At 34.6% G+C, this 17,788-nt stretch overlaps 1 protein-coding gene across 1 annotated transcript in view; it reads left to right on the top strand.

Annotated features, from left to right (window-relative positions):
* The window catches only part of LOC150107441 (uncharacterized), a 61,667-nt gene that overhangs the window by 12,887 nt on the left and 30,992 nt on the right, over positions 1–17,788 (top strand). The window contains exons 3-4 of the mRNA XM_090391297.1: positions 9,294–9,376; positions 15,705–15,849. Of these exons, the coding sequence (XP_090247423.1) occupies positions 9,294–9,376; positions 15,705–15,849 (228 nt within the window). The remainder of the gene's footprint in view (positions 1–9,293; positions 9,377–15,704; positions 15,850–17,788) is intronic.

Here is a 17,788-nt window from a genome sequence, read left to right as displayed (position 1 = left end):
ATAAGAAAAGTCTCATTGACTATATTATTGTGGATAGTGATGTTTTCTCCCTGCTGCAAGACACCAGAGTGTGCAGAGGATTTGAAATTGGAAGTGATCGCTATTTAGTCTTGAGCAGGATAAAATTGAATTTCATATTGAAAAGAATAACATGTAAGAAAGTTTTAAAGCGAATAAAAGTTGAGCAGCTCTCAGATGTGAACTGCAGACTAAAATACACAAAGATTATTGAAGAAAAAAAATGAGAGTTTGAGAAATTCAGCCAGAGAGGCATGTAGTGAGGTTGTCTGCAAGGATAGAAAAATCAGAACTCCATGGTGGATACAGGAAGTTAAAGAAGCAGTGAATGAAAAGATAAAAGCATATCAAAAGTTCCTGGCAAATAAGTCAGCTTGTGCTCTTAGAGAATACAGAGACAAATGTAAGAAAACTAAACACTGTGTTACACTAGCTAAACAAAACTCATGGGTGGACTTTGGCAAGAACATAGAAAATAAATATCAAGAAGGTGGCAAAATATTCTGGAGGTTGTTGAAGAAGCTTAGAGGAAGAAAGAGTGCTGTAAAAGGAGTTAGAGATGATAAAGGTGACGTGAAAAGGGGAGAAAACGATATCTTTGAAGTATGGAGTAATTACTTCGAAAAATTGCTAAATGAAACAAGCAGTGGTAAAATACTTGCAACAGGCCTACAGTCAGTAATACATATCCATATTTGAAGTAGAAAAACCCACCATAGGCTTGAAATGTGGAAAGGCAGCAGGAGTAGATGATATTTGACCAGAAATACTGAAGTATGGTGGTATAAAAGTCTTACAGTGGCTGCATTGCATAGTTCAAAAGGCGTGGACAGAGGGACGAATTCCCGATGATTGGAGTAGAGCTCTCATAGTACCCATATATAAAAAGGGAAATAAAACTGAATGTGAGAATTACAGAGTTATTTCCCTACTGAGTGTTCCTGGCAAAATCAATGCAAGTATACTTGAGAAACGGTTGAGAAGAATTGTGGAAGAAAAGCTTGGTGAGGAACAAGCTGGATCCAGGCCAAATAAAGGCTGTCAGAATCAGATCTTCACTTTACGACAGATAGTTGAAAAAAAATCAGAATATAACAAGGATCTGTGTTTAAGTTTTGTCGATCTGGAAAAGGCATATGACAAGGTGCCAAGAGAGAAGCTATTCAATACCATACAGTTATATGGTGTCAATGAGGCATTATATCAAGCAATATTTAGTCTTTATTTGAGTTGTAAATCAGCAGTTAGGATTGAAGGAAGTACAGGAAGATGGTTTAATGTTAAATCTGGTGTGAGACAAGGATGGACATTATCTATATGGATCATATTCTGAATTAAAGTGCTATTAAACATGATATCAAAATTGGAGATATTAATGTCAGCTCTTTGCTTTATGCAGACGATGTTATGCTTCTAAATAAATCCGTTACAAGTCTGCAAGATTCTCTGACTAAATTGAAAAACTGTTGTAATAGATATGGTATGAAGGTCAGCAATAAAAAGACAAAGACAATGAAAATAGGCAGAATCGTAGAAAATGTCAACTGCATTCTGAACGGAGAATTTGTGGAACAAGTAAAACATTTCAGCTACTTAGGCACAATTTTTAGTGAAGATGGTAAATTAAATATGAAAATAGACAACAGAATCAATAAAGCTGGTATGATAGGATGTCAATTGAATAAATTCAAATGGAATAAGAGAGAAATTAGTTGGAACACTAAATTAGTTGTATACAACAGTATTCAAACCAGTTTTAACTTATGGATCTGAGAGCTGGGTCAGAAGTAAAACACTTGACCAAAGACTAGAGACCGCAGATATGAGAGTCCTGAGAAAGATTAGAGGTGTGAACAGATATCATCAATGGCAATGCCATATTAAAAACGAGGATATTAGGAAAGAACTTGACATTGTCAGCATGCAGGAATGCATTAGCAGAGCTAATCTCAGGTGGTATGGTCACTTGAACAGAATGGGTGAGGAAAGATTAGCAAAACAAGTGTTCTCTGCCAGATTGGCAGAAAAATGACCCAGAAGAAGACCAAGATAATGGTGGATTGATACGGTACAAAGTGCCTTAGACGATAGAAATATAAGATCTGATAATGTTGGAGTCTTGACAAGTAACAGACTGATTTGGAGGAAAATTGTAGATAGGAAGTTAGTAATGATGTAAATTTTTCATTTAGTACTCTCATATCCTGTACACCCCTTGAGGGTATACATGGCAGGAATTTGATAATGATGATGGTTCTATAATTATCACAATCTCTGGCATTTGATTTTTTTGGGATTGGGATGAATACTGATGTTTTCCAATCTCTAGGCCAGTATATTTTCTTCTAAACCTGTTGACAAATTTCAGTCAATACAAGGGTGGTCTGAAAAGTTCTCGGTCCAACAATGAAAAAACTAATTTATAATTTCAAAATTATTTTTATTTTTCAACATAATTTCTCTCTCTTAAGACTAATACATTTATTCCAGCAATGCTCCAGCGCCATTATCTTGTCCCTGTAGTGGTTCTCAGTAAGATCTGCAAAATACTCCTCTACAGCTGCAATTACCTCTTGATTCGAAGAAAAACGCTCACCAGCAAGGAAGAGTTTTAGTTTTGGGAAGAGATAGAAGTCTGAGGGAACCAAATCTGGGGAATTGGGTGGATGTTCCAACGATTCGTAGTGCAGATCCCTTAATTTCCCTTCGCCAAAACACCTTTGTGGGCAGGTGCATTGTCCTGATGAAAGATGATTTTTTTCTTCTGCAAACCGGGTCTTTTCTCACAAATTTTTTCTTCTAGTCTGGGGGTTAAAAGATCAGAATAATATTACCAGGTTGTTGTTTTTACCCTTTTCAAGATAATTAATGAACAAAATGCCTTTGGCATCCCAAAACACCAATGCCATGACCTTTCCTTCTGATGGAACCAACTTTGTCTTCTTTGGCGCTGAACAACCGGCTTCTGTCCACTGTTTTGACTGCTATTTGGATTCTGATGTGCAATGGTGAATCCAAGTCTAATTCATAGTAATAAATCGATGCACAAAATCAGTTTTATTCTTGTTAAAATGCTGCAAGCACTGTTCATAGATTTTCATGCGAGTGCGTTTTTGATCTGCTGTGAGCAAGCGCAGCACCCATCTTGTACAAAGCTTTTTCATTTGCAATTCTTCAAGCAAAATATATCTTACATGTTCTTTTGAAATGCCTATAATCTCAGCAATTTGACTCGCCGGTCATCCAATACCATATCGTACACTTGATCAATGATTTTTGGTGTTGTTACACTTTTTGGACCACCTTCATGTGGATCAACTTCAAGGCTGGTACGGCCTCTTTTAAACTTGGCACCCCATTTCTTAATTGTTGAAAACGAAAGAGAAGAGTGCCCATAAACTTTTATGCACTTCAAATGAATTTCTTTTATCGTTCAACCTTCTTTTACAAAGAATTTTATAACCACACGATACTCAATTTTATCCATTTCAAGGGATACAGACAACACTTTTGCTTCAGACAGCTGTATAAAACAAACCACTTGATAGAATGACTTGCAATTTTACATGGATGCTTATGATGGATGTACCAACTTAGGGAAAAAAAAATCTTGCCAATAGTGTTGCCGTCTGTGATCGAAGTCAAGAAGTTTTCAGACCAATCTCATATATTCACTTCTTCATTCCCAGCTGTTCTTAATAATTCCACTGACACACTGTCAGTTCCAGGAGCTTTTCCTTTTGGCAGCTGTTCCATTGCTGATATCACTTCACTTTTCATTATCGTGGGTTCCTGAACAAATTTTCTTCTTTCAAATTCTCCTTCAATATTATTACCTTTCTTGTACAAATCCTCTACATACTGTTTCCATCTTTTTTTTTTTTTTCTTTTTTTTTTTGTCACTGCTCCTCTTCCATCAGACATTTAACTGAATTAATTTTTTCAGCTCCTGATCTAGGGATAAACTTTCCTGTAACATCATTTATTTTTCTAAACAGATATCTTGTTCTATCCATAATATTGCTTGCTTCAGTTTCCTTGCACCTTTTGTTTAGATGTTTTTCCTTATATTTCTTAGCCTTTCTTTGGAAATCTATGCTCAGTTGTCTAACTCTTTCTTTGTTTCTCTTTAGTTTCATTTTTCTTCTTTCCTTTGTTATTTGAATAGCTTCTTCCGACAACCATTTACAATTTTTTTTCTTGTTGCTTTATTAAGAGTATGCGAAACAAACAGTATGTGAAAGTGACACTACTTTGCTGCTTCTATGACTGTACATTCTTCCCACAGTTCTTTTAATTCTCTTCCTGTCTTCTCCAAACTTTTTAATTTCTTTCCAACTTTTACTTGAATGGTTCATTTATAGGATCTAAATCAAATCTGATACTCCCCTTTTGTTTCTTCTTAGTCATTAATTTCAATTTAACTTCAGCTATCAATAATTCATGATCTGTCCCACAGTCTGCATCAGGTAGTGTTTTTGCTGTTTGGCTAGCACTCCTCCACCTTCTACTGGCAATAATATAATCGATCTGATTTCTGTATTCTCCATTAGGTGAAACCCATGTGTACAATCCTCTTTTATGTTGTTGGAAACAAGTGTGCAATAAAGCCTGTTTTCAAAACAAAACTCCAACATCCTTTCTCCTGCTTTATTCCTCAGTCCTAAACTAAATTTTCCAGTGATGCCTCATTCTTCTTTTTCATCCACTTTTGCATTTCAGTTATCTAATATCAAAAGAAAGTTTATTTTTCTTTTGATATGTATGGTATACTACTTGTTGTAGGCTGCTGCAAATTTCTTCATCTTTACTTGAATCTATAGTGGGTGCATACACCTGTATGAGTGTAACATTCACTGGGTGTGCCTTTATTCTGATTAGAATTATTCTATCAGACACTGGATTGTAATCCAAAATGTATTTTCTGTATTCTCTTCTAACTATAAATGCTATTCCATTTCTTTGAAGGTTTTCATTGTCCAGAGTAATACATCATGAAATCATTGGTATCAAAGCGACCCATTCCCGTCCATCTCAGTTCACTGATCCAGTGAACTGAGATGGACCAGTTCCAGTTCAGTATCAAGGATAGTTCCAGTTTTCCTTGATACATACTTCGTACATTCCTCCTATTTCACGTAAAACAGAGCCGTCTTCTTCTGAGATTAACTCTATGAGAAGTTGAACTTCCAGAAGGCTCTGATCCAGCTTCATCATTCTTGTTAACTTCTTTGTAAGTTCCTCTCTACTTTTCCCTAGTAGCCATTTCAAAGACTTCTGAAATGGCTCCTTCTTACTTGGGTGTCCCATCTTCCAGCACTACATCACAATAACTTTAGCCTCTGTTCATAAGATTTTCTTGGCAACAGAAGTGGTTTACCATTGCCTCCTTCTGTGTTTATTAACCTAATGAGCGTAAGGCTAAACAAACTGCAAGAGATGAAAAAAAGTAAAATAGGAAAGATTGGGGGTGGGGAAGAAGCAAAAAGGAAAGAAGAGTAGGGACCAGTCTACAGATAATATAACAGGTATATATTACATGAAATAAAGCATGGTCCACCATCAGTTACCTCGAGTTTGCCACTCACGTACTCACTAAAGTGAGCCCCTGAGGGAATAATTCTACTAGTCGAATTAAAAAGAAAACTGTCGAATTACTTAAATCAGTTACTTCCATGGGCTTGCCATTATCCTTCCCCCCCCCCTCTCATTGCTAACTTTTATATGAAAGCTTTTGAGTAACTTGCTCTAGATTCCTTTACTTTAAAACCCAAAGTCTGGTTTAGGTACGTTGACAATGTTTTTGTTACCCATCCACACAGCTGCCTGACTTTAAATATGTTCCTCAACCATCTGAACAAACAATACAAATGCATACAATTCACATTTGAAATTGAAAGAATCAGAATACACACTTCCATTTCTAGATAGACTTGTCACACATCTTCTTTCTGGCAGTCTTTCCTTCATTGTTTACCATAAGCCTACACATACTAGACAATATATATGCATAAAGTCTTACCACCAATAACACAAAAACTAGGTGCTATTAATGTACTAAAAAAAGGGCTTTAAAGATTTGCTTTGATGAGCAAGCACTTAAGCATGAATTAAAAATTATCAGCAATACTTTCCTAAAAAATGGCTACAGCAAAAATACCATTAACAAAATTCTTCACAAGATTGCACCTAATAATAAAAATAGACTAGATTACAATAAAACTGCAGCCATTCTATACATTAAAGAGATATCACATAAACAATATAAATACAACCATAATGTCAAGTTTAAACCTCCTGCAAAAGTAAAGAACTTATTGAACCCTTTCAAGGATCACCTGGTCCACTCTGGAGTATACCATATTCAGTGCACCCGTAACTTGCCTTATATAGGTGAAACTGGATACACAATTCCTCTCTGAAAAATGAACATAAATAACACATTAAATTTAATAACTATGGTAAATATGACCTTTCTGATCATGCCCTGAATATTCTACATAAAATTGGCTGGGAAGGCACCTGTTCATTACATCACACCAAAACATGTCTTCCTCCTAACATGGATTTTAGGCCAGGTGGCCTGTTCTGGTCTTATGCCATCACTTTCTTGGTCTTCCGATTCATTCTTCTTTTTCCACGTTGGTCAATTGATAGAGCCTCTGCTACTAATGGGTCACACAAAAGTTAAGCAAGTATGAGCATGGTTAGTAGTTGGAAGGGATTCAAATGTTCTGGTCTCATGCCATCTCTTTCTTGGTCTTCCGATTCATTCTTCTGAGCCTGAAGAGCCATTAGTAGCAGAGGCTCTACCAATTGACCAACGTGGAACACGCAAAAGTTAAGCAAGTATGAGCGTGGTTAGTAGTTGGAAGGAGAAATCGTTTGATGCTGTTGGCACACTCTCCCTCGATGAGTCTTTGGATTCCATGGAGGTGTCACATAATAACAATAATAATAATATTTATTATTATTGTAATCTGCTGTTGTCCATTCGATTTAAATATCCTATCCATTTTTAATACTATCTTATGTAGTAATTAATTGATTTTATATTCAGGGATTGTAAAATTTCTTCATTTATTTTATGGCCCCACTTGGTATATCCAGCTGTTTTTCTGAGAAATTTCATTTCTGCTGTTTGAATTCGTTTTTCATCTTTCTTTTTTATGGTCCATGTTTCAGTTCCATATAGTAAAGTTGGTTTTGACAACACATTACATAGTCTCATTCTAGTGTGTTTTTGTACTAGCGATGGCTTAAATATATTATTTATTATGCCATTTACTTTGACAAAGTTTGATATTTTAGCGTCTGTCTTTTTCTTCTTCGTATGATAAATCACCAGAACATGGCATGAGCACAAATTTATGGAGACCTGTGAATTCTAACCAATTACCCTAATCTTAACAATAATGATGGTTTAAAAATCCCAAGAATTTGGATGGCACATACTACTCACATAACCTTTTGTTCTACGAGTTCTTTAATTAGGACTGTAGTACTCCAGGATCTTAATCTTAATATAACAAGCACATGTTAAATTATTGATTAGGCCACCACTACTTCTGTATTGAAAAATAATATGAATTTGTTTTCTGGCCATGTTATAAAAAATTGTGTAAAGCTTTGATGTTGGGTTTTTTCTCCCGCTAGAGGTCAGTAGAATAAAAGTTGATCAAAGTAGTGTCACTTTTGCATACTGTTTGAATTGTAATGTAACTTTCTCTCTCTCTCTGAGTATGTGTACTCCAGATGATGACCTTAATATGAAGGTTGAAACATCAAGGAATTAAAGTAATTATTCTTAACATGGTAGGAGTCTCCATAATTTGATCAACATGAATGTAGTATGATTATGTTTGTTTGTTTGAGGTTTAAGCCAATACAGAATACAGTTAGGTTGGATAACTCCCAGATTGCTAACCTGTCACCCTTTGTTCAGTATCCAACTAGTTTTGACTCTTAAGCAATCCCTTCATGTGTTCATATTCTTATTTAATTCATATATATATATATATATATTTTTTTTTTTACTGATTTCTAATGAAAAAAACGATTTGATTACCAAAATCCATGAAAATAATAATAAAAAGAAGCTTCTAGTTAGATATATAGACTCCTTTGAATTTAATAAGTGTTTTGAAATATTAATTCCTTTCTCTTCCCCCCCCCCCCACATGCTAATTTTGGGCTTTGTATAGTTCTTCATTCTTCCAGTATTCAAAGAGGAGGCATATTAAATTTTGTATTGTTGATCTAATAGTGTAAATTTTTATAACAAGCATTCAAAAAAAAAAAAAAACATTTGCTTGCTAACCTTTCCTCTCCCATTCATTTTAAGTGACCACATCACCTTAGATAAACTCTGTTTACAAGTATATATTCTTGAATGCTAACAATGTCATCCTTTTTCACTGTTCTCATTTTTCAAATGATTCCAACTTTCATGTCATCTGTCATGAAGTCAGAATCATATGAAAATGATTGTTGATAATTTTTCTCAGGACTTACATATCTGAGGTTTCTAGTCTTTGCTCAAATGTTTTAACTCTCAGATCCATAAGTTAAAATTGGTTTAAACACTTTCTTGTGTATTGCTAGTTTGGCATTTTAAATTAGAAATTCAGCAACTATATACCATTATTATTATTAGTCTAAGTAGATATTGCATTTATTTATTTATTATTGTTTGTTTATTTATTTTCTTTCTTTCTTTATATTATTTATTTATTTTATTTTATTTATTTATTTATTTATTTTTGAAGAATATGGTATGGTTAACCACCCTACTAACCACAGCATAAATTTATGTCTATCAAGACATGGGTGTGAAGAGTACCAACTGAAATTGAAATAATATATGGATAAGATGGTTGATATATTTCGTTCATCATGGCTGGCTGATCTGGCGGTTCATATATACATTATCCATGACATTCACAAATATACTGCTTGGAGAATATTTCTCATAAAAGTAGTTTTCCTCCATATTTTGCCATATTCAGGCATGTGTGCCCCCCCCCCACACACACACCTGCACACACACACAGTGATAAACATTTTAGCCTTATGCATATTGGCTGAGTGTGCTTGTTATAATCTCATAAGCAGTAGTTCTACCTATTAGGCTATGTTGATTAGATAATAATGTCTTCTAGTAGAATTGTGTCCTTTTACTGAATAGTCTTAAGAACATTTTTAGGTGTCCAAATAAAATTAATAATTTCCAAAGGTTATGGTACATGATATTAATATGTCTAATTTTATTTCAGGTGGAAGCTTTTGTGCTGGTTTTGATCTTTCTGAAATAGCGGAAGGTAAACTAGAAAATGTTCCATTGTCATCTGGTCCTATGGTATGTCACATAAGAATTAAAAAAAAAAAAAAACTTGTGATTAACTGATTTAAATGGGAAACAGAATGTGATTACTGCAAATATCAGTTAATTTAGAAACAGAAAGAAATGTGCTAGTGTAATTGTGTTGTAGTACAGATATTAAAATCATAATATGCACATATCAAATATAAGAGAGTTATGAATGAAAATGTTTTAATAGTTAAAATAAAATATGTCATTGTTTGAAAAATATTGTCAACTATTAAACTTGTTGGGGTTGCTTAAGGGTCAAAGCCAAATAATTGTTTTGAAATATTAATTCCTTTCTCTTCCCGGATTTCAAGGATTGGCTGGCAATTTGGGACTTAGCCAACCAAATTGCACTCTGTATTGGCTTAAACCACAAATGCATATGATGGGACAACATTATGAGATTTCATGCCGATTGGGGGCATCTCCTGGTTAAACAAGATCCCCCACTGTTTTCGTCAGGGAACCAGGGCAAACAATGAAAAGTTAGCTACTGGAACAAATTCCAGCTGAACATGTAGAAGAAGAAGAATAAACCCAACATCAGAAGAACTGATAATAGGAACCATCAGTGTAAGGAAAGTATTAATGGAAAGGAAATCGAACTTGCAGAAGAATTGGAAAAGTACACCATGGACATAATTGGCATTACTGAGACAGAAGACAAAACAGGTGAGATCTTGCTAAATAATAAGTATAGGATGTTATTTTCAAGCAATAATGATCAAGGAAAGGAAGAAGTAATGATAGTATTCAATACCAAGCATGAAGATAAACTTGTTGATTGGATGGCAGTTTCAAGTAGAATTATGTGGTCAAACTTCAAAATGGGGACAGGGACAATGAAACTTATTTGTGCCTATGGTCCCATAGAAGGTTCTTCCAAGGAAGAAGTGGAGGAATTTTTTTGTTAGAACAGGCAGCTGACATAAAGAAAATGGAAAAAGTGATCCTTCTTGGAGATCTGAAGAGCAGAGTAGAAAATGAATCACACCAAGCATATAGGAACATCTTGGGAAAATTTGGAGAAAAGGACAAAGCTTATAATAATGGTAAGTATTTACTGGACTTCTGCTCAGGACATGTACTAGTCATTATATTAACACCCTGTTTCAACACAAAGATATGCACAAGTTCACATGGAGAGAAGACACAAGAAATAAGAAAAGCCTCATTGACCATGTCATTGTTGATAGTGCTATCTTCATGCTCATTCAGGATACAAAAAGTGTAGAGAGGATTTGAAATCGGAAGTGACCATTACTTAGTACTTAACAGGATAAAAATGGATATCACATTGAAAAGAATAGTATGAAAGAAAGTTTTAAAAAGAATTAAAGTTGAGCATCTTTTACAAGTATATTGTAGACTTGACTATACAAACATTATTGAAGAAAAAATGAAACAAATTGAAAACAAGAACTAAACCTTGGAATCTCAGTGGCAAATCTGAAGACGACAGTGATTGATTCAGCTAGAGAGTTGTGTGGTGAAGTTGTCCAAGGCTAGAAAAATAAGAACACCATGGTGGACACAAGAAGTTAAAGAAGCAGTCCTGGAAAAGAAGAAAGCATACCAAGTGCTTAGCAAATAAGTCAGCAGATGCCCAAAAAGAACACAGAGAAAAATGTAAGAGAGCTAAGCTGTGTGTAAAAGTGGCTAAACAAAAGTCATGGGAAGACTTTGGTTAGAATATAGAAAATAAATATCAGGTAGGTAGCAAAATGTTCTGGAGACTATTGAAGGAGCTTAGAAATGGAGGAAAGAGTACTGTAAAAGGAATCAATAAAGGTGACATGAAAACTGAAGATACAGATAGTCTAGATGTCTGGAATAATTACTTTGAAAGACTGTTAAATGAGCCGGGCAGTGACAGAACCACACTAGAAAATTTTCAAGAGGAATGCAAACAGGAGTACATATCAATACTTGAAATAGAAAAAGCCATCAAAAACTTGAAATGTGGAAAGGTAGCTGGAGTAGATGGTGTTCAACCAGAAATGCTTAAGTATGGAGGTATAAAAGTTTTGCAGTAGCTACACAGCATAATTCAGAAAGCCTTGTCAGAAGTCGAATTCCCAATGATTGGAGTAGAGCTCTCATAGTACCCATAAAAAAAAGGGGAATAAAATTGAATATGAGAATTACAGAGGAATTTCTCTCTAAGTGTTTCAGGTAATATTTATGCAAGCATACTTGAAAAGAGGTTGAGAAAGATTGTGGAAGAGAAACTTGGAGAAGAACAAGCTAGGTTCAAGCCAAATAGAGGTTGTCAAGATCATATTTTCACTTTAAGACAAATAGTTGAGAAATTGTGGGAATATGACAAGGATCTGTACTTAAGTTTTGTAGATCTGGAAAAGGCATACAACAAGGTGCCCAGAGAAAAGCTTTTCAAAACACTACATTTATATGGGGTGAATGGAACACTATAGATAGCAATACATAATCTATATTTAAGTTGTCAATCAGCAGTTAGAATTGAAGGAAATACAGGAAAATGGTTTGATGTAAAATCAGTGATAAGACAAGGATGCTATCTCCACTCTTATTCATCATCTATATGGATTACATTATGAAAGAAAGTGACATCAAGCCTGAGATTTCGAAGAGATGTCAAACTTAGCTCTTTGCTTTATGCAGATGTCTAGTGCAGGTCTTCAGGATTCACTAACTATGAAAATAGGCAGAAGCATAGAAAACTTTAGCTGCATTCTGAATGGAGATCCTATAGAACAAGTAAAATATTTCAGCTATTTAGGCACAGTTCTTAGTGAAGTTGGTAGGTTAAATCTGGAAATAGACAACAGAATAAGCACAGTTGGTATGGTGGGGAGCCAGTTGAATTAATTTATGTGGAATAAGAGAGAAATTAGCCAAAATATTAAACTAGCAGTATACGGGACAGTGTTCATATCATTGTTAAGTTATGGATCTGAGAGTTGAGTTAGGAATAAAGCATTTATTAAAGATTATAGACCACATATATGAGAGGTCTGAGAAAATTAGATGCCTGAAGGGATGGTATCAGTGGCAGAAATTGTTAAAATGAAGATATTAGGAAGGAACTTGACATTATTAGCATTCAAGAATGTGTGAGCAGGCTAATCTAAAGTGGTATGATTACTTAAAGAGAATGGGAGAGGAAAATTTGTAAATAGCACTAAAGAGAGGAAAATAAAATTAATATACTGAACTTATTAATATTTTGCTAGTTTTCTACTTGACATCTTCAGAGAACAAATTATAAGTGTGCAAGCACACAGAGGCACTAAACTAAATCATTAGAAACATCAGATTGTGACTGAAACAGAACTGCCCTAACTTGATGCCCTCTGTAGGTCTGTTAGCCATTAATTTAATTCAAAGAAGTCAGGCTGTCTAGTCTCAAAATGACTGTCTCCCAGATCTTTGGAAAATTAATGTAACTATAATTGTTTAGGTTGATGAAGTGCTTCATAGTAAGTGCTGATTCTGAAAATATTCTCCAACTTGCCATACAGATGATCATTGATATAATTTTTGTGTTCATCAAGGCAGATGGTAACTGATTGCCAATCTTTCCAAAGTAGACTAAACTGCAGGCACAAGGAACTTTACACACACACTCCAGGATGTACAAGAGGATGAAATTGATCTTTAGAACAATTCCATACTGTTGGGATGGGCAGTGATAGTGGTGGTGGTGTGACTACTTATATAAATACCATCCTGTATGTGTAGATTTTCTGTAAATGGAAAAGGATAATGAGCTATTAGGAAGTTGTGTCACTAGTGTATCTAGAAAGTGGAGACAATTGTTACTTTCTTTTTCTGTTGTGAACGTTTATATTAGAATGCTCGCTGTTGAGATATGCTAAAGATGTATGGGTGATGAGGCCAAATAGTAAACACATCATTAACATATTACAGCCAGACCAATGCTTTAAGTGTAGCTGTATTGAGTGCCTGGTTTTCAAAAACGTTTCATGTAGAAATTGGCTAGTGGGGGGAGGGGGAAAGAGGCATATTAACAGACTCATCCATTGTTTATATTTTTCCTTTCCTTTCCATAGGAAGTAAACTAGAATAAATGGTGCATTTGAATAAATCAGTTTTATCAGAGGGGAAATGTGGCTTGATGAGGTCAAGGATCTGCCAAAAGTACATTAGTGAACAGTGGAGTAATGTCAAGGCTGACCATAATGGCAGAATCTGTCAAGGTTAAATTTTTTTTATTAATGTTTTAAAGTGCAGAGAATTTTTAATAAAAGAGGGAGATTTGCCTGTGCATGTGTGTTGGGGTGTGTGTGTATATATATATATATATATATATATATATATATATGGGAGAGGAAAAGTAAGCAAAAGAGGTGTTTGATGGTGGATTGATTCAGTCAAAAATGCCGTAGAAGAGCAAAATGTTAGATACAACAATATTAGAGGGATGACACGTAATAGACTAATTTGGAGGAAAACTGTTGATAGGAGATTAGTAATAATGTAAACTTAATCATGTAGTAATGTCATGTCAATTAGCCGGTACACCTGTTGAGGATGTAAATTAATAAAAGAGGGAGATTTGCCTGTGCATGTGTGTTGGAGGGGGGGGGTATGTATATATATATATATATATATATATATATATATTGGAGAGGAAAAGTAAGCAAAAGAGGTGTTTGATGGTGGATTGATTCAGTCAAAAATGCCGTAGAAGAGCAAAATGTTAGATACAACAATATTACAGGGATGACACGTAATAGACTAATTTGGAGGAAAACTGTTGATAGGAGATTAACTGTGACTGAACAATAATAGAACGTATTCAAGAGGAATATAATCTGGAATATGTTATCAGTACTTGAGGCAGAAAAAGTCATCAGAAAACTGAAATGTGGAAAGATAGCTTGGGTAGATGGTATTCAACCAGAAATACTCAAGTATGATGGTATAAATTTTTAGTGGCTGCACTGCATAATTCACAAGACATGGTGTGAAGATCCAATTCCTGATTATTGAAGTAGAGCTCTTATATGCCTATCTGTAAAAAAAAAAAAAAGCAAAATAAAATTTAGCAGTTTCTTTTCAGGTAAGATTTGCAAGCATACTTGAAAAAAGGCTAAGGAAATTTGTGAAAGAGATATTCATATACATACACACATATACCGTATTGAAATAAATATTGGGACAACACCCTTGTTTTGGAATGAAACATAATGAAATGTATATTCCTATCATTATGTGTATTATACTATGGCATGCTATATATGGCAAAAAATATAGTATTGAGTCAACTGTACACTGTCAATGACAGTGCAATATACTGTTGTAGGATGAAAGGGTGTTGGGAAGAACAGTAGGATGTTCATCAGTACATTGGTTGTAATGCAGCTGAAACATCTAAGATTATAAGACCAGTATATTATGTTTTTTAATTGAGTTCTAGCTTGTTTCTTGTTTGTTGGATCATAAACTTACTTCCACAGGGAAAAGCTATGCACCTCTGTATGAGGCTGACTAACTCACTTTTGCTTGAAAAGTCCTTAGGCAGATTTCAAATCCTGATTTTTCTAAAATGGTAGCACAGAAAGACAGAAGTTACCTCCTAAAACAGCAAGTGAATTTTTTTTATGGCCCCTGTCAAGCTAACGAGATGCTACTTTCTGTCTTTCTCTGCTTTCATTGCTCTGACATCCAAATGGTCCCTTCAAAATCTAATTTGGTGATTTTTTTTTTTTTTCCAGCCATTGTAAGCTGTAGTGTATGCTGTTTGTAAAGCTGAATTTCTCTCATGCTACACTGAATATTTTTGCTTGGATTATCTTGGCATGCCTGTTTGCTGTTAGATGCTCTGACAACACCAGTTTGAATTCAGTGAAATATTAGCAATCTTAATAAACTTTTACTTTATTTGATTTTAATTGCATTATTAATTACCTTAAACCTTAACAGTGAATGATTTCAGCTGTAGTTTCCAAGTCCATCAACTTGTGAAATTTGATCTCACTGGGTGGATTATGCAGGATTCCCAATGAGTACTTGCAGGCTTATCATCTCTCTCTCTGTACTGCATATGAAGATCTAGTCCTTCTAGTGTCATTAAGTTAAATGGTTTTTGATATTTTGATAGTCACACAAAAAAAAAAAGGAAATAAAAGATATTTCATTTTTTTTTTTTTTTCCAGTACATACAATCAAGTTGATTTCCATAATCATTTTTATAAATAAAACTGTTCTTTATTATGTAAATGATTGCATTTAAACTATTAATTCTGTTTAATTTCAAAATAATTCATATTAAATTACATTGGTTTTAATTTAAGCAGTTGTTTTGTAGGGTCCGTCCAAGATGTTCACAACCAAGCCTATTGTAGCAGCTATATCTGGGTATGCTGTTGCTGGTGGGATGGAACTTGCCCTTCTGTGTGATCTTAGAGTAATGGAGGAAACAGCTGTCATGGGTGTTTTCTGTCGTAGGTTTGGTAAGTGATTATATTCATAATTGAAATTAAACTTGAAATTGAAATATCGATACATAATTGAAATTAAACTTGAAATTGAAATGTTGATACATAATTGAAAAATATCCGTTTGCTAAAACATAATTAATCATTTTGCTGGTAATGTCTCTTTTAGTGATAATTTCATCAATGAAAGGTTGAAAATCCTACTCTAGGTACCAAACGTGGCACTTTTATAAGCTACTTTGTTTCCAGTAGCAAGTGTTAGTGGTTTCATGCCAAAGAAAGCAGGAGAAAATTTTTTTCTCATTGTCAAATTTCAAACATAAGAAATCATCTACCACCATGCCAGGCATATGTGAAATCATGTACCACCTTAAAGATATTCCCTGACATAAGTTCAAAACCCACATCACAGTGGGATTTGAACTCAAGACTATAAGTTGTATCAACCAACTAAGTCTCCAGATCATCAGAAAAAGAATCTATCATCATCAGTGTAAAAAAATATATAGAATACATGTTGAGTTAAAACAAAAATACAAAATTTTGCCTCATACTGTGTACTGGTCCACAGATGGAAATACATGTACACTATTAGAGATAAAATTTAAAAAAAAATCAGTATTAAAAACAAATATTTAATATTAGCTACCACAATGTTAAAGTTCAGTTATTTATTTATGAATAATATTATTCCTGGGAGTCCTTAAGGTTCAAAGCTATATAACTGAGAGGAGATGTCCACATAGCCTTTAAAGGAATGCGTAGAACCGATCAGGGCATCTGACCTAATGTCCAATCCTCACCTTCTCATGGTGCACCCTATTGGGTATCTACCTGGATACTGAACGAACGAGGATGGGCTGGCAATTTGGGATTTAGCCGAACAAATTGTATCCTTATTGGCTTAAACCAAAATGCAAAATAATGGTACAACACGACAAAATTTCATGCCGGCTGAGGCGTCGCCTGGGTAAACAAGACTCCCATTGTTTTCGCCAGGGATCCAGGGTGAACAGCGAAAAGTCAGTTACTGGAACAAATCTGAAAACACACCCCAACTCAACATCACCAGAGTTAGAGATTGGTACTATCAACTTAAAAAGTCTGAATGGCAAAGAAATGAAGCTATCTGAGGAATTAGATAAGCACCAGATCGACATAATAGGGGTGATTGAAACAAAAAAGACAAAAACTGGTGAGATCTTTCTGAGCAATAAATACAAAATGTTATATTCAGGCAATGACAATCAAGGAAAAGAAGGAATAGCCATAGTATTTAACACTAAATACGAGGCTAATCTCCCTGAATGGCAAGCAGTCTCAAGTAGAGTGATGTGGGCAAATATCAGAATGGGGAATAGACAATGAGACTTATTTGTGCCTATCGTCCCACAGAAGGTTTTACTAAGGTAGAAGTGGAGGAATTTTTCGAGGCTTTAGAGAAAGCAACTAACACAATGAAAAAGGAAAAGTTGGTCCTTGTTGGAGATCTAAATAGCAGAGTAGGAAATGATTGCCAGGCATACAAAAATATTTTGGGAATATTTGGAGGAAAGAGCAAAGCTAATAATAATGGCAAATACCTGTTGGACTTCTGCTGAAGACATGAACTGGTTATTACTAACACCATATTCCAACATAAAAATGTGCATAAATTCACATGGAGAGAAGAGGCAAGGAACAAGAAAAGTCTCATTGGCTATGTTATTGTTGATAGTGATGTTTTCCCACTGGTGAAGGACACCAGAGTGTACAGAAGATTTGAAAATGGAAGTAATCACTATTTAGTCTTGAGCAGGATAAAATTGAATTTCATATTGAAAAGAATAACATGTAAGAAAGTTTTAAAGCGAATAAAAGTTGAGCAGCTCTCAGATGTGAACTGTAGACTAAAATACACAAAGGTTATTGAAGAAAAAATGAAAGAGTTTGAGAACAGGAACCAAACCTTGGA

Source organism: Typopeltis vanoorti, chromosome 4 (assembly GCF_054136105.1).
Source record: "Typopeltis vanoorti isolate ZY-2024b chromosome 4, IOZ_Tvanoo_1.0, whole genome shotgun sequence".
NCBI classification, from domain to species: Eukaryota; Metazoa; Arthropoda; class Arachnida; order Uropygi; family Thelyphonidae; genus Typopeltis; species Typopeltis vanoorti.
The sequence above is the reverse complement of the archived record's forward strand: the minus strand, read 5'-3'. Positions and strand labels throughout refer to the sequence as shown.